Source organism: Erpetoichthys calabaricus, chromosome 7 (assembly GCF_900747795.2).
Source record: "Erpetoichthys calabaricus chromosome 7, fErpCal1.3, whole genome shotgun sequence".
In the NCBI taxonomy this organism is placed as follows: domain Eukaryota; kingdom Metazoa; phylum Chordata; class Cladistia; order Polypteriformes; family Polypteridae; genus Erpetoichthys; species Erpetoichthys calabaricus.
In genome coordinates, this window is record NC_041400.2 from 189,699,791 (window position 1) to 189,718,573 (window position 18,783).

At 42.8% G+C, this 18,783-nt stretch overlaps 1 protein-coding gene across 1 annotated transcript in view; it reads right to left on the reverse strand.

Annotated features, from left to right (window-relative positions):
- The window catches only part of LOC114654971 (endophilin-A1-like), a 216,254-nt gene extending 209,887 nt beyond the window's left edge, over window positions 1–6,367 (reverse strand). Inside the window, exon 1 of the mRNA XM_028805851.2 lies at window positions 6,111–6,367. Coding sequence (XP_028661684.1) covers window positions 6,111–6,155 — 45 coding nt within the window. The 5' untranslated portion in view covers window positions 6,156–6,367. The remainder of the gene's footprint in view (window positions 1–6,110) is intronic.
- Between the last annotated feature and the right edge of the window lie 12,416 nt (window positions 6,368–18,783).

Sequence of the window (18,783 nt, forward strand, 5' to 3'; positions counted from 1 at the left end):
TCCACTGTTCCGCAACCAGGACGAAAACCACACTGTTCCTCCTGAATCCGAGGTTCGACTATGCGACGGACCCTCCTCTCCAGAACCCCCGAATAGACTTTTCCAGGGAGGCTGAGGAGTGTGATCCCTCTGTAGTTGGAACACACCACCACCCCAGTCTGCCAATCCAGAGGCACTGTCCCCTGATGTCCATGCGATGTTGCAGGAGACATGTCAACCAAGACAGTCCTACAACATCCAGAGCCTTGAGGAACTCCGGGCGTATCTCATCCACCCCCGGGGCCCTGCCACCAAGGAGTTTTTTGACCACCTCGGTGATCTCAGTCCCAGAGATGGGGGAGCCCACCTCTGAGTTCGGAGGCTCTGCTTCCTCATTGGAAGGCATGTTAATGGGATTGAGGAGGTCTTCGAAGTACTCCCCACACCGACCCACAACGTCCCGAGTCGAGGTCAGCAGCGCACCATCCCCACCATATACAGTGTTGACACTGCACTGCTTCCCCTTCCTGAGACGCCGGATGGTGGACCAGAATCTCCTCGAAGCCGTCCGAAAGTCGTTCTCCATGGCCTCCCCAAACTCCTCCCATGCCCGAGTTTTTGCCTCAGCAACCACCGAAGCTGCATTCCGCTTGGCCTGCCGGTACCTATTAGCTGCCTCCAGAGTCCCAGAGGACAAAAGGGACCAGTAGGACTCCTTACATTTACATTTACAACATTTAGCAGACGCTCTTATCCAGAGCGACTTACAACAGTGCTTAGTAGTCTACGACTGTTCTTCAGTCTTTTTAGGCTAGGATTAAATCTACTGTCATTAAACAAGTTACCGCTGACCAAGTTGTACACAAAACCATGCTAGAAGAAAAGAGTAAGTTTAGCACAATTTTTTTTTTTTTTTTATAAAGAGAAAGGGTAGAAAAAAAGTATGGGGACTTTAGTCCCCCAAGTGCTGTTTAAAGAAGTGTGTCTTCAGACGACGTTTGAAGATAGTGAGGGTCTCCGCTGTTCGTACAGCAAGAGGAAGTTCGTTCCACCACTGAGGAGCCAACACTGCAAAGAGTCTTGATGCATGTCGTCCTATTCTTTTAAGTAAGGGTGGTTCGAGACGAGCAGTGCTTGATGTTCTTAGAGAGCGAGAAGTGACACGCTGCTTAACCAGTGCTGATATGTAAGGTGGTGCAGTTCCAGTTTTGGCCTTAAAGGCAAGTGTTAGGGTTTTGAACCTGATGCGGGCAGCCACAGGGAGCCAGTGCAGGTTCCGCAGCAGAGGTGTAGTGTGAGAGAATTTGGGAATATTAAAAACGAGTCTTGCAGCTGCATTCTGGATCAATTGAAGTGGTCGTGTTGCCTTTAGTGAAAGTCCAGACATCAGAGAGTTGTAGTAGTCCAGCTTAGAGATGACCAAGGTCTGGACGAGAAGCTGAGTAGCCTCTGTAGTGAGAAAGGGGCGGATTCTCCTTCTTCAGCTTGACGGCATCCTTCACCGCCGGTGTCCACCAACGGGTTCGGGGATTGCCGCCACGACAGGCACCGACTACCTTACGGCCACAGCTCCGGTCAGCCGCCTCAACAATAGAGGCACAGAACATGGCCCATTCGGACTCAATGTCCCCCACCTCCCTCGGGACATGGTCGAAGTTCTGCCGGAGGTGGGAGTTGAAACTACTTCTGACAGGGGGGCTCTGCCAGACGTTCCCAGCAGACCCTCACAACACGTTTGGGCCTACCAGGCCTGACCGGCATCCTCCCCCACCATCGAAGCCAACTCACCACCAGGTGGTGATCAGATGACAGCTCCGCCCCTCTCTTCACCAGAGTGTCCAAGACATGTGGCCGCAAGTCCGACGACACGACCACAAAGTCGAGTTTTACAAAAACACTGCTCCATAAATCAATGATGCCGACAAAGTAGTCCCTGCTATTATTTCTTCTAAACTTGATTGTTTCAGTGCACTGCTGACCACTGAGGTACTGAATAAACTTCAGCGGGTACAAAATGTCACTGCCAGACGTCTTACAAGGACAAAGAAAATGGGAGACCAACAGTAAGTCCTGTCTTAGCTGCCATACGTTGGCTACCAGTCAAATTTCACAGCCACCTTAACAAAAGAATAAGAGTCTGTCTGGTTGCTAAGTCTCTGTCATTCCAAAAGATGGCACAGCCCATACGGTTTTAGAAATAAAAGACTTTGCATTTTTCATTCTAACAGATGGCACATTACAGACATTATCACTGCGTTTGCAAATTCCATACCAAACTGCATATAATCAACCAAGACATATGCGTTGCATGAGTCATTCCAACAGATGGCGCATCACAAACATTAACACTGCTTTTACGAATCCCATACCAAATGGCATGTAACCGAGACATGCTTTACATTTGTCACTTCCAACAGAGGGTGCCTCACAAACATTTGTAGCAATAAAATGAATTGCTTTTGTTATTCCAATAGATGGTGCATCCCAAACTTTACCAAATGATATATAACAGAACATATAACACTGGTTTTATAAATCCCACACCCAATGAAAAGCATCCAACTGCAGAGCCATATGTCACCACAGGTCTACAGATACAGCTCTAGACCAGAAGTTTCAGGACAGAAGTGGCATTACCTGACATCTGTAGTACACACTAACCACACAAACCCCTAACCTTAATAATGTTAATGCCGAACCTCAAGCTACCCCTAATCTTAACTGTCTATACCACTCACTAACCACACTAACCCCTAACCTTAACTTCCCCCCTAAATCTGCTTCTCAACACCAGCAGTGATGTCTGCTCCTCCAGCTCTCCAACTTCATTATATTCTGTGACTTCTCCCAAGAAACTGCAGTCAAAAACTGTGGTGACATATGGTTCTGCAGCTCTGCACTTGGATAATATTATACTAAATGGCATATGACAAAGACATATGCATTGCATTTGACATTTTAACAGATGGTGCATCAGAAACATTAAAACTGCTTTTACAAATACCATAACAAATATTACAAACCAGGGCAGAGCGGTGGCTCTGAGGCTAAGGATCTGTGCTGGTATCCAGAAGGTTGCCGGTTTGAATCCCCGTCACTGCCAAAAGAGATCCTACTCTGCTAGGCCCTTGAGCAAGACCCTTAACCTGTAATTGCTCCAGGGGTACTGTACAATAGCTGACCCTGTGCTCTGACCCCAAGGGGTATGCAAAAACCAACAAATTCCTAATACAAGAAATTGTACGAGGCGAAATAAAGAACAAAAAAAAAAAAAACAAAGATATACTCTTTGCATTTGTCATTCCAACACATGGTACCTCAGTAACACTGCTTTTATGAATCCCATACTAAATGGTAACAGATACATACATTGCATGGTGCACTGCAAATGTTAACACTGAGTTCAACATTGAATACTTTAACTTCAACCCATCATTGACAGGTAGCACTGCTCGTCTACCTTAATCAAAGGATAGGTATCTGTGTGTCTGTCCAACAGATGGCGCATCACAAACATGAACACTGTTTTTACGAATCCCGTACCTAATGGCTTATAACCATGACATGCGTAATGCATTTGTCATTCTGACAGATCACGCATCACAAACATTTTTAGCAATAAAATGCATTGCATTTGTCATTCCAACAGATGGTGCATCACAAACATTTCAGTGATAAAATGCATTGCATTTGTCATTCCAATAGATACTGCTTCACAAACAATAATACTGCTTTTACAAATCTCATACCAAATAATATAAAACAGAGACATATTCTTTGCATTTGTCATTCCAACACATGGTACATCAGAAACATGAAGGCTGCTTTTACAAATCCCATACTAAGTGGTATATAACAGACATATACATAGCATGCTGCACTGCAAATTTTAACACTTGGTTCTTCACTGAATACTTCGACCCGTCATAGTCAGGTAGCACTGCTAGTCTACCTTAATCAAATGATAAGTATCTGTGTGTCTGTGTGTCAGTCCAGCTGCTATTTTACCTTCATTCTAACAGATAGAGCATCATAAACATTAACATTGCTTTTGTGAATCCCATACCAAATGGCATATAACCGAGACATATGCATTGTATTTGTCATTCTCTCAGTTCTGACAGATCACGCATCACAAACATTTTAAGTAATAAAATGCATTGCTTTTGTCATTCCAACAGATGACACATCATAAACGTTTTTAGCAATAAAACGCATTGCATTTGTCATTCTGACAGATGGTGCATCACAAACATTTTTAGCGATTAAATGCATTGCATTTGTCATTCCAACAGATGGTGCATCACAAATATTTTTAGTGATAAAATGCATTGCATTTGTCATTCCAATACATTGTGCATCACAAACAATAACATTGCTTTTACAAATCTCATAGATAGATAGATAGATAGATACCAAACAGCATATAACAGAGACATATGGACTACATGGTGCACTGCAAATGTGAACACTGAGGACTATGTTGATTACTTCGATTTCAACCTGTCTTGTCTTGCCTGGTGACCCCCACTCTTTCTCAGACCCACCCACTGTACTGCTTATCCTATCTCATTTTGCTAGGGACTGCCATTGGTCCCAGTGTGGCTCCGCCTCCTTCCTGTAATCTTATGCAAAAATAAAGAGGTTTGTAAAGGATGGGCTTATTGCTGTAGGTGGTGTCCTTTGTGTAGGGTGACTGCTGCTTGACCTGATGGCACCGGGTCTGCTTGACCACGATGTGATTAACGGTTTGTTTCCATCCGGTCTCAGTTTCTAATTTAGGATTGCCCAGGAATAAGCGATTGCGAGCAGAGGTGGAAATGTGCAGAAAACCGCGTCCATAACACCTCTGGAAAGTCTTTATTGTGGTGGCAAAATTAGCATTTCTTACGTTCATTGAAGCGGTTTTCAGTGAAATAAATAATTTAAATGACATCATATAGCACATCCGGGTATTTGTAAATGAGTATTAGTGTTAAACCAACAAAAATCACAGAGCATATTAATGCACGGTTGGGTTAAAAGGGGCCCCAAAAGAGCAGGGCTCACCATACGTGTGCCGGGCATTTGGGTGCTAACTAGACGGGCAATCGCTTAACGTGCTCTGGACCAGGTGAAGCGGTAAAAACAAAACAAACATTCTTCTGTCTCTCCCGTCCCTGAGAAAAGTAGCAAAGAAAAACAACATGGGGCTCAAATCCATACCCGACATATCGACAGGTTTCGGTCGAAGACATACCTTCACCGAGACTACAACACGTAATAACGGTAATATTAGCGCAAGAGCAAAACCAATAATTGGAGAATTCGAATAAAATGGTGCAATACGAAATAAAAAAAAATCATTTACATAAACAGATGCGAAAGGCAAAGTATGGATGAGATTCCAAGATATATGTTTATAAAGTTTTAAGGGATAACAGCTATAGACTTAATATAAGTTTAGATAGATAGATAGATAGATAGATAGATAGATAGATAGATAGATAGATAGATAGATAGATAGATAGATAGATAGATAGATAGATAGATAGATAGATAGATAAGGCACTATATACTAATTAGATAGATAGATAGATAGATAGATAGATAGATAGATAGATAGATAGATAGATAGATAGATAGATAGATAGATAGATAGATAGATAGATAGATAGATAGATAGATAGATAAGGCACTATATACTAATTAGATAGATAGATAGATAGATAGATAGATAGATAGATAGATAGATAGATAGATAGATAGATAGATAGATATGAAAGGTACTCTAATAATACATAGATTCTTACAGTTTCCTCTAACAAGCTTTAATAAACGAGCACTAAAAACCGAATCTAACAAGCATGGGTTCATAAACATCTGTCGCTTGTACCCTGTGCTTGCTGGGGGGGGGGGGGGGGGGGGGGGTGTTGTTGGTTGCGATCGGATTTACTACTTAAATATCTGCATCATGCACACACCAGACGATGCGACGTTTGACGCGCTGCTGCTACCCCATAAGCAGATCTTCCGTTGCGCGACAGGATCGAAAATGAGGATAAATCAACCTCTGGGCGCAGTGTCATGAATAAATAACACAGATCGTGCCATCTCTCCTGCCAGCCAATAAGAATGAAATCGTCGCTTACCTGAGTGGCTTTGTGAAACTGTTTTTTCAGTCCTGCCACCGACATGATTTTTGCTTCAGTCCGTGGTCGATTAACGCGATTATTATTATTTTCCTCTTGCAAGGTGAGTTGCGATGTGATGCGACGCGCTGCGCTGCGAAGGTCAGCTCCCCACTCTTGCTTATTGTCCTCGCTGGGAAATCTCCGCGGCTCCCGTTTCTCTAATGCTCTGATCGGGTTACGGAATGTCAGTCACGCCTTCGCCAGTGACGTCACGCCTTCGCCTTCCTGCAAGCGCCTCATTAAAGGAGACGCGGCTCCGCTCCAGTCCAGGCTTGTCCTTGTGGAGAGCGGGCTCTCCACAAGCTGTCCTGCTGCCGCAAAGCCACTTCTGCATTGGAAGGGACAGAACAAGTGACGGCCTGTTCACGTGTCGCAAGGAAGATGCCCGGAGAAAAGTGATCCGGCTGCAGGGGAATTAGGGCCAAATTGGAAAGGTCTGGGCTGTGTTTTTCACAAATGAATTTACAATAAAAAAAAGGAAGAGCTTTAACATCCTGTAAGGCTGCAGGTCTGACGGACTGATGAATATGGTATGGTGGAGCTGGAAATCAGAACTGCCATGAACGCTTCATTGTTACGTTAGAAGCAACTATTTCATGGGTTACATTAATAAACAACCAGCTTATGATTATAGATTTGAGCAGGCAGATAGAAAATCTAGTATTGCTGGATCATAAGCGTTAGTTCTGACAAAGTCATTTTATTGTAAATAAATTACTGTGTCGGAATTGCGCCACTAAGCTAACGACGTGTCCATTCCAATGGCACAGTGGGGAAGTGACGGCGAAGGTGGTAGGTAATGAGAACGGCGCCCATACGCATGCGCCGCATGGCCGCCCTTCTGGCCGCTGCCAAGAGTTGATTCTACAATAAAGTAAAAATAAAAAGAGGAATAGCCTTGCCGATCAATCATGACCCCAAAAGTGGATAGTAAACATCACGTAGTGTATGTCTACCATATTTCAGGTCAACAGTTCAAACGGATTGCGAGCTACAGGTGATTTAAAATCCTGGACAGACAAACGAACAGCCACGGTAGCGTATTATATACGAAGATACAGGGAGATTCACTCGGAAGAGGCTCTGAATATTCTGTTGTACCTCCTGTTAGGATGAAGCAATTTGGTCCAAATTATCCGCTCTATACCTGTATGTGTAATTGATTGCATTACATGCGATGCTGGAAGTGGTTTCCATTTTCTGCCAGACATGTTTCGCCGCGGCGCTCCATGTTCCTGAATGTGGGGGGGAATGGCAGCAATTTCACGTTGGATGAATCTCCCCGTAGTATTGCAATGTCCTTTACAAAGCAATTATATTGAAATTTAATATCAAACTGAAGACAAGCAAATAATTGGTATTGACACCGTAACCCCTGATGTTCCTCTGGTGGTCTCAGGTATCCTTGCATCTCGAAATCCGTATTTCTCAGAGCTCAGAATCTTTAGTTTGCACACGTACTGCTCCTTTAACCTGTTCAGTAGTTTCGTATTTTTGTGTGTTTCTCTTAGACAGATAATTAAGCGCTTTTCTAGACTCTAAGCACTTTACATGGACATTTTGGTGCACTTCAACCACCACCAGTGTGCAGTACCCACCAGCCATTCTTGCACAAGTACACTCACAACACATTAGCTACCAGTTGCTGAAGGGGTGAAGAGTACCAGACCAGAGTAGCACTGCCATCTTTTTGTCCTGGGGGATAAAATGTCCCTGATAACCTGTCTTTCCCACTCTGCCCATTATATGATTGCCCCTACTGGCAGGGCCATTCTTAGCAGTTTGGGGGCCCTACGCGGTTCAGAAATGTACAGGCCCCAGATGAGGGGGGAGGGAGCTCTGCCCCCCCCCCAAGCTCAGGAAGGTGTTTTAATAAAACTTCCGGAAAAGGCCTTAAATGACCAGTAGGCCTACATGTATGCTTGTGTGTATGCAGAGTGGTAAAATATTGATTTTGTTCTGAATCTGGTAAAAAAAATAAATAAATAAATTGTAAGTCTGGGCCGGGCCGGGGGCCCCCATCACGGTCGGGGCCCTACACGGATGCATAGTTCGCATATGCCTAAGAACGTCCCTGCTACTGGGATAGGAAAGCCATCCATTTTTGTAGCCCATCCATTATGTTCTCCTGGCCAGGTAAGGCATCACACTCAAACCCAGCTGGGATGTTAATCCATCCATTCAAGCATTTACAGTATGTGCGTGAGCCAAAATGAAGTACCACATTTCTCACGGTCATTGCACGAGGTAGAGGTAGACGAGTGGGTGGGGGTCCTTTGATAGCCGACCCCTTGTGGTTTTCATTCGGCCCGGTGAGCACAGTGCTTTTGCTTCAAAAACAACAAATCCATCATCATTACACAACGTGCCTTCTGAACGCACTTCAGCAATCCTCCTAACGGTGACGTCCCAAATCGGAAAACAATTCTAAACTGGCACAACACTGAACAGAAAAACTCCAGGTCATCCTCGGCCTGTAGGAACTCCTGAAAACATCCAAGCTGTAAGAGCATCCATTTTGCAGACTCCTAGACGTTCAGCACGCTTCTGCCTGTCTTTGATTTTGCATGAGGACCTTAATTTCCATCCACACAAAATTAAGGTAGTGCAGAACTCACTGAGAGATACTGGGAGAGCCACAGAGAGTTGTGCGTCAACATTCTGCAAACTGTTCATCAAGATGCCAGCGTCATGTGCAGCGATGAGACACATGTCCGTTTGAATGGTTGTGTAAATAAGCAAAACTTTCGCTATTGAGCTGAAACCAACCCTCGTGAACTTCATCAGAGACCCCCGCACAGTGAGCGGGTTACAGTTTGGTGTGCCGTTTCAGAATTTGGCATTGGAGGCCCTTACTTTTTTGAGGAGGTGGGAGCAATGGCCACTGTCACTTTAGGACGTTACATTGAAATGCTAGAGAACTGGAAGAAATGGATGTGGAAAATGCCCGGATTCAACAGGATGGAGCAACAGCTCATACAGCCTGTGCGGAGATCCATGCAAGTTTTGCAGGAGATGTTTCCAAGGAAGCTGATCTGCCCGGACGGTGATGTCGGGTGGCCATCACGTTCGCCTGATCTCACTCCGTGCGATTTCTTCATGTGGGGCCATCTCAAGTCAAAGGTATACACACACCAACCTCAAAATCTTGAAGCCCACAAGAACGCTATTTGCCATGAAATTGTATTCCCCTTGAAATGGCCGAACAAGTCATGTGAACATTCAGAAGTCATCTCGAAGAGTGTATCGCTAATGATGGCCACCACCTTCTTCTTCTTCTTCTTTCGGCTGCTCTCGTTAGGGGTTGCCACAGAGGATCATCTTCTTCCATATCTTTCTGTCCGCGTCATCTTGTTCTGTCGCACCCATCACCTGCATGTCCTCTGTCACCACATCCATAAACCTTCTCTTAGGCCTTCCTCTTTTCCTATTCCCTAGCAGCTCTATCCTTAGCATCCTTCTCTCAATATACTCCTCATTTCACCTCTGCACATGTCCAAACCAATGCAATCTCACCTCTCTGACTTTGTCTCCCAACCGTCCAACCTGAGTTGACCCTCTAATGTCCTCATTTCTAATCCTGTCCATCCTCGTCACACCCAATGCAAATGTTAACATCTTTAACTCTGCCACCTACAGCTCTGTCTCCTGTGCCACCGTCACCAACCCATATAACATAGCTGGTCTCACTACCGTCTCGTAGACCTTCCCTTTCACTCTTGCTGATACCCGTCTGTCACAAATCACTCCTGACACTCTTCTCCACCCTGCCTGTACTCTCTTTTTCACTTCTCTTCCACAATCCCCATTACTCTGTACTGTTGATCCCAAGTATTTAAACTCATCCACCTTTGTCAACTCTACTCCCTTCATCCTCACCATTCCACTGACCTCCCTCTCATTCACACACATGTATTCTGTTTTGTTCCTACTGACCTTCATTCCTCTCCTCTCTAGAGCATATCTCTACCTCTCCAGGGTCTCCTCACCCTGCTCCCTACTATCGCTACAGATCACAATGTCATCAGCAAACATCATAGTCCACAGGGACTCCTGTCTAATCTCATCTGTCTACCTGTCCATCACCATCAAAATAAGAAAGGGTTCAGAGCCAATCCCTGATGTAATCCCACCTCTGTCACTCCTACCGCAGACCTCACCACGGTCACACATCCCTCGTACATATCCTGTACAACTCTCACATAATTCTCTGCCACTCCCGACTTCCTCATATAATACCATAGCTCCTCTCGAGGCACCTTGTCATATGCTTTCTCCAGGTCCACAAAGTCGCAATGCAACTCCTTCTGGCCTTCTCTAAACTTCTCCATCAACATCCTCAGAGCAAACATCACATCTGTGGTGCTCTTTCTTGGTATGAAACCACACTGCTGCTCACTAATCATCACCTCACTTATTAACCGAGCTTCCACTACTCTTTCCCATAACTTCATGCTGTGGCTCATCAATTTTATTCCCCTGTAGTTACTACAGTCCTGCACACCCCCCTTATTCTTTAAAACCAGCATCATTTATTAAACACAGTGAAAAAAATCTATTTTGTTTCCCCTTTCTTGTGTCGTAATGAAATGTATTTTATCTTATAGCGTTTAGTATAATAAACGTTTGAAATGTGGTACTGCAATTCTTTTTGGCTCAGCTTGTACAGTCATATGAAAAAGTTTGGGAGCCCCTCTTAATTCTTTGGATTTTTGTTTCTCATTGGCTGAGCTTTCAAAGTAGCAACTTCCTTTTAATATCTGACATGCCTTATGGACACAGTAGGATTTCAGCAGTGACATTAAATTTATTGGATTAACAGAAAATATGCAATATGCATCATAACAAAATTAGACAGGTGCATAAATGTGGGCCCACTAACAGAGATATGACATCAATACTTAGTTGAGCCTCCTTTTGCTAATCTAACAGCCTCTAGACGCCTCCTATAGCCTCTGATGAGTGTCTGATTCTGGATGGAGGTATTTCTGACCATTCTTCATACAAAATCTCTCCAGTTCAGTTCAATTTGATGGACAGCCTGCTTCAAATCATCCCATAGATTTTCGATGATATTCAGGTCAGGGGACTGTGACAGCCATTCCAGAACATTCTACTTCTCCCTCTGCATGAATGCCTTTGTAGATTTCCAACTGTGTTTTGGGTCATTGTCTTATTGGAATATCCAACCCCTGCGTAACTTCAACTTTGTGACTGATGCTTGAACATTATCCTGAAGAATTTGTTGATATTGGGTTGAATTCATCCGACCCTTGACTTTAACAAGGGCCCCAGTCCCTGAACTAGCCACACAGCCCCACAGCATGATGGAACCTCCACCAAATTTGACAGTAGGTGGCAGGTGTTTTTCTTGGAATGCTGTGTTCTTCTTCCACCATGGAAAGCGCTTTGTGTTATGATCCAAATAACTCCATTTTTGTCTCATCAGTCCAAAGCACTTTGTTCCAAAATAAATCTGGCTTGTCTAAATGAGCATTGGCATACAACAAGAGACTCTGTTTGTGACGTGAGGGCAGAAAGGGCTTCTTTCTCATCACCCTGCCATACAGATGTTTGAATTGTAGAATGATGTACAGATACACCATCTGCAGCCAGATGTTCTTGCAGGTCTTTGGAGGTGATCTGTGGGTTGTCTGTCACCATTCTCACAATCCTGTCCATATGCCGCTCCTGTATTTTTCTTGGCCTGCCAGACCTGCTGGGTTTAACAGCAACTGTGCCTGTGGCCTTCCATTTCCTGATTCCATTCCTTACAGTTGAAACTGACAGTTTAGACCTCTGAGATGGCTTTTTGTAGCCTTCCCCTAAACCAGGAGACTGAACAATCTTTGTTTTCAGATCTTTGGAGAGTTGCTTTGAGGATCCCATGCTGTCACTCTTCAGAGGAAAGTCAAAGAGAAGGAAGCACAACTTATAATTGACCACCTTAAATACATTTATATCTCATGATTGGACACACCTGTCTATGAAGTTCAAGGCTTATGAGCTCATCACACCAAGTAATCAGCATTGAGCAGTAACAGGCATTCAACTCAGCACAATGACAAGGGGACCCACATTTGTGCACAGCCAGTTTTCACATTTGATTTAATTTCATACAACTAAATACTGCTTCACTAAAAATCTTTGTTCGGAAAACACCGCAGTACTCAGATGTTCCTAGGAAATGAAAGACGTACCACTGTTATCTTTTTTGTTGAAAGGAGAGTCAATTATTATGCAGGCTGAAAAGGGTTCCCAAACTTTTTCCTATGACTGTATATACAAATTATACATATACTACATTGAAATAAAGGACAAACACAGGTTCAATTGTTGCGGGACAAGAAGGAACACAAGATGTTAAGGGGATCAGAATGGACAAGATCCATCCATCCATCCATCCATTTTCCAACCCGCTGAATCCAAACACAGGGTCACGGGGGTCTGCTGGAGCCAATCCCAGCCAACACAGGGCACAAGGCAGGGAACCAATCCCGGGCAGGGTGCCAACCCACCACAGGACACACACAAACACACCCACACACCAAGCACACACTAGGGCCAATTTAGAATCGCCAATCCACCTAACCTGCATGTCTTTGGACTGTGGGAGGAAACCGGAGCGCCCGGAGGAAACCCACGCAGACACGGGGAGAACATGCAAACTCCACGCAGGGAGGACCCGGGAATCGAACCCAGGTCTCCAGGTGTCCCAACTGCGAGGCAGCAGCGCTACCCACTGCGCCACCGTGCCGCCCCATGGACAAGATCACGATGGGCAATCTAGCCAGGACATCAGGGTACACCCTACTGTTTTCATAAAATCACTCATAACAATCGCTATTCTTTTAAGACCATGCAGACATCAGGCTTCTCTTTCTCTCAAAGCTCAGCACATCTTCCACTCCCCGTCTTCCCAGCTCATCCTGCTCGGGTCTTGCAGTCAGCTACAGTCACATCCTCTGCGATTGACACAACTGCCTCCTTTGGCACTTGCTGTGACACTCCAAGATGTTTTTTTTGAGGCACTTCCGGCATTTGCTGGATCCTTAAGAGGACTCTCAAGGAGGAGGAGATCGTCCCCCATTGAACAGTAGGAGCTGGGGATGATCTGACACTCTGACACTGGAGCGTCGACCTCTCGCTCTTCCATGGGGCCACCGACTGCACTATAAAAAAAAATATATATACAGTATATGTTAAATTTACGGTAAAGTACTAGCAGCTGGGTTGCCAGAATTTTCCCATAATAAATAAAGGGAAAGAATTTTTAGGTCTAAGTTTGTAGTAAATAACTGTTTTTTTTTCTTTACAACACATTCTAACAGAAGGGAACGTTTAACCACAACCATAAATCCATGCATTGTAATAAATATGCCAATCAATAAATAAACCGTTAGAAAGTATTGTCAGGATCAAACACCAGTACACAGTCTACAGCAGCAAACCAATAGCAAACATGTTGTATCATTTAATTTTATATATTGAAAAGAATTCAGTGTTTAAGGAAGTTATAGCGCATTGTCTGGTGGAGAAGGAAAGTTTACTTTTGTGGTGTATGGCGTCCTACAGGTGTGCCAGCTTATCGCATACAACCCACCATAAATCAGCTTCCATAGCCTCAAAAAACCTTCAGCACGCAGGAAAAAATCAAGTCTGCTAACTTTAAGTGTTTATCCCTCAGTGCTGAGGTGTGCGGTTCACCAGGAACAATACGGTAAAAGGGGGCGTGTCCTTATGCAAATATCGTAACTTCGCTGTTCCTAAAGCAGCCAGCGCTTTACCGTTTTACATTTGACAGTTGTTTACTTTCGCTATTTGAGAGTTTTACGTTGTAAAATTAACGGTGATTTTTTCAGTGTAACTGTGATGTTATCATTAAATGGTATTGTCGCAATAACGAGACATCACACAGATAAAGGTTTGGGGCAGCCACCCGTATAATGAGGTATCCTGGCTGCAAAGTCGAAAATGCAAAATATAGAGCACTGATGTGCTTAGAACAGAGTCCACAACAAGACTGACACATAGGGAAAACGGTTAGACTTTTAAAGGGGAAGACAGGAAGTGAGGTCATATGGGTCTGGCTCAGGATCATGTGCCATAGGTTCAAGCCCGGAAGGTGACATCACAGGGGCCGGAGCTGATAAGGTCTTCTTCCATTGGCTCGGTCCCGGAAGTGACGTCATGAGAGCCAGGTGAGATCTCCCGGGAATGGTCTACAGGCAAGGAAAAAAAAGAATCAGTGTACTCTGCCACATCCCGGCATGCCTCAGAACTGCCTTCCCTCGAGCCCTTTAGCTGCCTCCCATGCGCACATGTGTGACAGTATGTAGCATATTTTGAAGGTAGAAAAATATCGATTTTACAGAACGTCCATCCATCCATTATCCAACCCGCTATATCCTAACTACAGAGTCACGGGGGTCTGCTGGAGCCAATCCCAGCCAGCACAGGGCGCAAGGCAGGAAACAAACCCCGGGCAGGGCGCCAGCCCACCGCTTTACAGAACGCGGCTGTTAAAAATAATGAAATGTATTGTTTAAGATATACAGGTAATGTTCAGTAGAACATAAGGTAACTTTCCAGACTTTGTTGGACAGTTATCTTATCCAAAGATCTTGACCATACATTATTCTTCTCTCTCTTGTTAAATTAACCCTAGACTGAATGAATCTATTAATTTTTTACATTTAAGATTTCTCATTTAAAGATTTACCAATATTGTTTCTTGTCCTAGAGTGTGTATATAAACTCTATAAATTACATCTTGCCTGAAGAAGGGGCCTGAGTTGCATATTGTAATCTTTTTAGTTAGCCAATAAAAGGGGTCATTTTGCTTGGCTTCTCTCTACATTCATAATGGCTAACACGGTACAGCACCTTAATACCTTTTTATTCAGAAAATGGATTTTACTTTCACCATTTACAGTATTTTTATTGTCATTTTTTACGGTGTGCCTGCTTCCCATCATCACACAGGCTCAACCCCCAGCCCATACCCCCCTTCTATCTCGTCCCATTCATGGTCTTTTTTTTAGCCCTTTTTTTATACATTGCTCATCCCCCTTTATACCTCCATGGGTGCAACCCGTGGAAAATGAACGAGGGGATTGGAACCAAACACACACACTTTCAGTGCAATCAGCCCCAGTCACCCTAGCAAATGTCCCAGAGCCGCACCAACACAGACTCCCACCATTTAAAAACCAATAATAACCAATCTTAATGCACATAGAAAATCTAGGCAATACGGCATAAATACCAATAATTTAATTAAAGTTACTACTTTAGATGAACAATGTATTAAAACTATAAAAACAGATCATAGATTAAACAAAAAATACACGCAGAGCGGCGCTAATAAAAATAACTTAATTCCTGTTCCATATATCAATAACGCACATAGTATTCATCTCTGCTCCTCCGAAACATTGAATATGGCACTATTAAATATTAGAGCTTTAACTAGAAAGACGTTTTTTATCAACGATCTTATTAGTGATAAAAAAATAGATTTTATTGCACTAAGTGAAACGTGACTTAGCTCAGATGGCGCAGCTGTTTTAATCGAATCTGCGCCTCCGGATTACAGTTTTACTCGTGCTGATCGCCAAGGAAAGAGAGGTGGAGGGCTAGTAAACATTTACTCAAGCAGGTTAAAATGTAAAAATATCAGTTTTGGTAAATTCAAGTCTTTCGAGTATCTCGCCATTATTATTCAGGGAGATTCTCACGTTCTAGTATTATCCGTGTATAGACCTCCTAAATTCAACGCGTCTTTCTTTGAGGAATTCTCTGACTTGATGTCAATCTTAATTACGAACTATGACACACTCTTAATAGTCGGCGACTTTAATTTTCATATAGATAATCAATGTGACCAGAAAGTAAAAGAATTTATGAACCTCCTGGACTCTTTTGATTTGAGACAGCTCGTTAATCAGCCTACACATAAAGCAGGTCATATGTTAGACTTAGTAATTACTAAAGGACTAAAAGTTGATATAAAGCAGGTCATTGATATTGGTCTATCAGACCATTTTCTTCTACTCTTTAATATAGAAATAATGACAGAAAACACTCATGAGAAGCATATTGTTAAAAAACGCTTCTTTGACTCATCAGCAACTTTAAAACTTACAAACATTCTAACCAATCAGTCCGTTTATAGTGCCAACTATAATAGCGAGGAGAATGTAAATAGTAAGGTGGAAAGATTTAATACTAAAGTGAGGGCTGCTGTTGACTTAGTTGCACCTGAAAAGCCAGTTAAAAAATCTTCTAGCATTGTTATACCATGGAAGACCCACAGAGTGTCTGATTTAAAGAGAACATGCCATAGAGCTGAGCGTAAATAGAGGAAAACTAAACTAACTATTGACTATGAAATATTAAAAGTTAAAATAACAGAATACAATAACACAGTCCGTCTTGAGAGGCGCTGCTATTTCTCTAAGATTATAAATAACAATGCTAGTAATCCCAGAGTCTTATTTTCGACGATTGATCGTCTGTTAAACCAGGTAACTCAAAGGAATGCCTCCTAAGTACTTCCAGTAAAACCTGTGAGGCTATCGCTGTATTTTTCAATCAAAAAATTAATGATATTAGAAATAACTTAGTATATCTCCCCAACACTAAGGATCCTCCTAAACCCCAGTACCCCATAATAAACAAATTAAAGTCTTTCACTAGGATAGATTTACCTGATTTACATAAAATAATTTCTCAATTGAAACCCTCCACCTGTGCCCTTGACCAATACCAACAAATTTTTCAAAGAAGTATCGGGCGTGCTTATTGATAATGTTCTTGACATAGTAAACTCGTCATTAGATACGGGGGTCTTCCCAGACTGTCTTAAGACTGCGGTAGTTAAACTCCTACTTAAGAAAAATAATCTCGATCCCTCTGCTCTTGAAAATTACAGACCCATCTCTAACCTGCCTTTCTTAAGTAAAATTCTAGAGAAGGCAGTCATTATACAGTTAAATGAGCACCTCAATAAACATGCTATTCTTGATAAATTTCAGTCAGGTTTTAGAACAAATCACAGCACAGAAACTGCACTCGTTAAAGTAGTAAATGACTTGCGGGTAAATGCAGACAGAGGCCATTTATCTGTTCTCATCCTCTTAGATCTGAGTGCCGCATTTGACACCATTGATCATAATATTCTTAAGAATCGTCTTAGTCAATGGGTGGGCCTCTCTGGCAGTGTCTTAAATTGGTTTGAATCCTACCTGGCAGGGAGAAAATTCTTTGTTAGTTGTGGTAATTACAACTCAAAAGACACATGATATCCTACATGGTGTTCCACAAGGCTCTATCCTGAGTCCACTGCTCTTCTCAATCTACATGCTTCCATTAGGTCAGATTATCTCAGGGCACAACGTGAGCTACCACAGCTATGCTGATGACACACAGCTGTATTTATCAATAGCACCTGATGACCCCAAATCTCTTGATTCGCTAACACAATGTCTAACTTGTATCTCAGAATGGATGAATAGTAACTTTCTCAAATTAAATAAAGAAAAAACCGAAATCTTAGTGATTGGCAATAATGGATACAATGAGGCTATTAGAAATAAACTGGATGCATTAGGATTAAAAGTCAAATCGGAGGTAAAAAGCTTAGGGGTAACCGTTGATTGTAATCTGAATTTTAAATCGCATATTAATAAAATCACTAGGACAGCATTTTTTCACCTAAGAAACATAGCAAAAGTTAGACCTCTTATATCATCGAAAGATGCAGAGAAATTAGTTCATGCGTTTGTTTTCAGTCGGCTAGATTACTGTAACGCACTCCTCTCAGGTCTACCCAAAAAAGACATCAATCGTTTGCAATTAGTGCAGAATGCAGCTGCTAGAAACACATTTCTCTAGTTTTGATGTCACTACACTGGTTACCTGTGTCATTCAGAATTGACTTTAAAATTCTGCTTATGGTTTATAAAGCTTTAAATAATCTCGCCCCGGCTTATATATCGGAATGTCTGACACCTTATATTCCAAATCGTAACCTCAGATCCTCAACTGAGTGTCTCCTTAGAATTCCAAGAGCAAAACTTAAAAGAAGTGGTGAGGCGTGAGGCCTTCTGCTGTTATGCACCTAAAATCTGGAATAGCCTGCCAGTAGGAATTCGCCAGGCTAATACAGTGGAGCACTTCAAAAAACTACTGAAAACACATTATTTTAACATGGCCTTCTCATAACTTCACTGTAATTTATTCCTGATACTCTGTATATCCAATTCATTATAATAACTATTCATTCAAAATCTGTACTAACACCTACTCTCTCTTCTGTTTCCTTTTCCGGTGTCCTGTTGGTGGTGGCGTGCGCCACCACCATCTACCCAAAGCACCATGATGTTCCAACAATGATGGATGGATTTAAAGCCAGAAGTCTGTATAACCATCAGCATCAAGTGACTCCGTGAAAAACCCGAACTACAAAGAGGACTATTTCATTTATGTTAGGTAGAATGCCCAGAGGGGACTGGGCGGTCTCGTGGCCTGGAACCCCTACAGATTTTATTTTTTTCTCCAGCCTTCTGGAGTTTTTTTTTGTTTTTTCTGTCCACCATGGCCATCGGACCTTACTCCTTTCTATGTT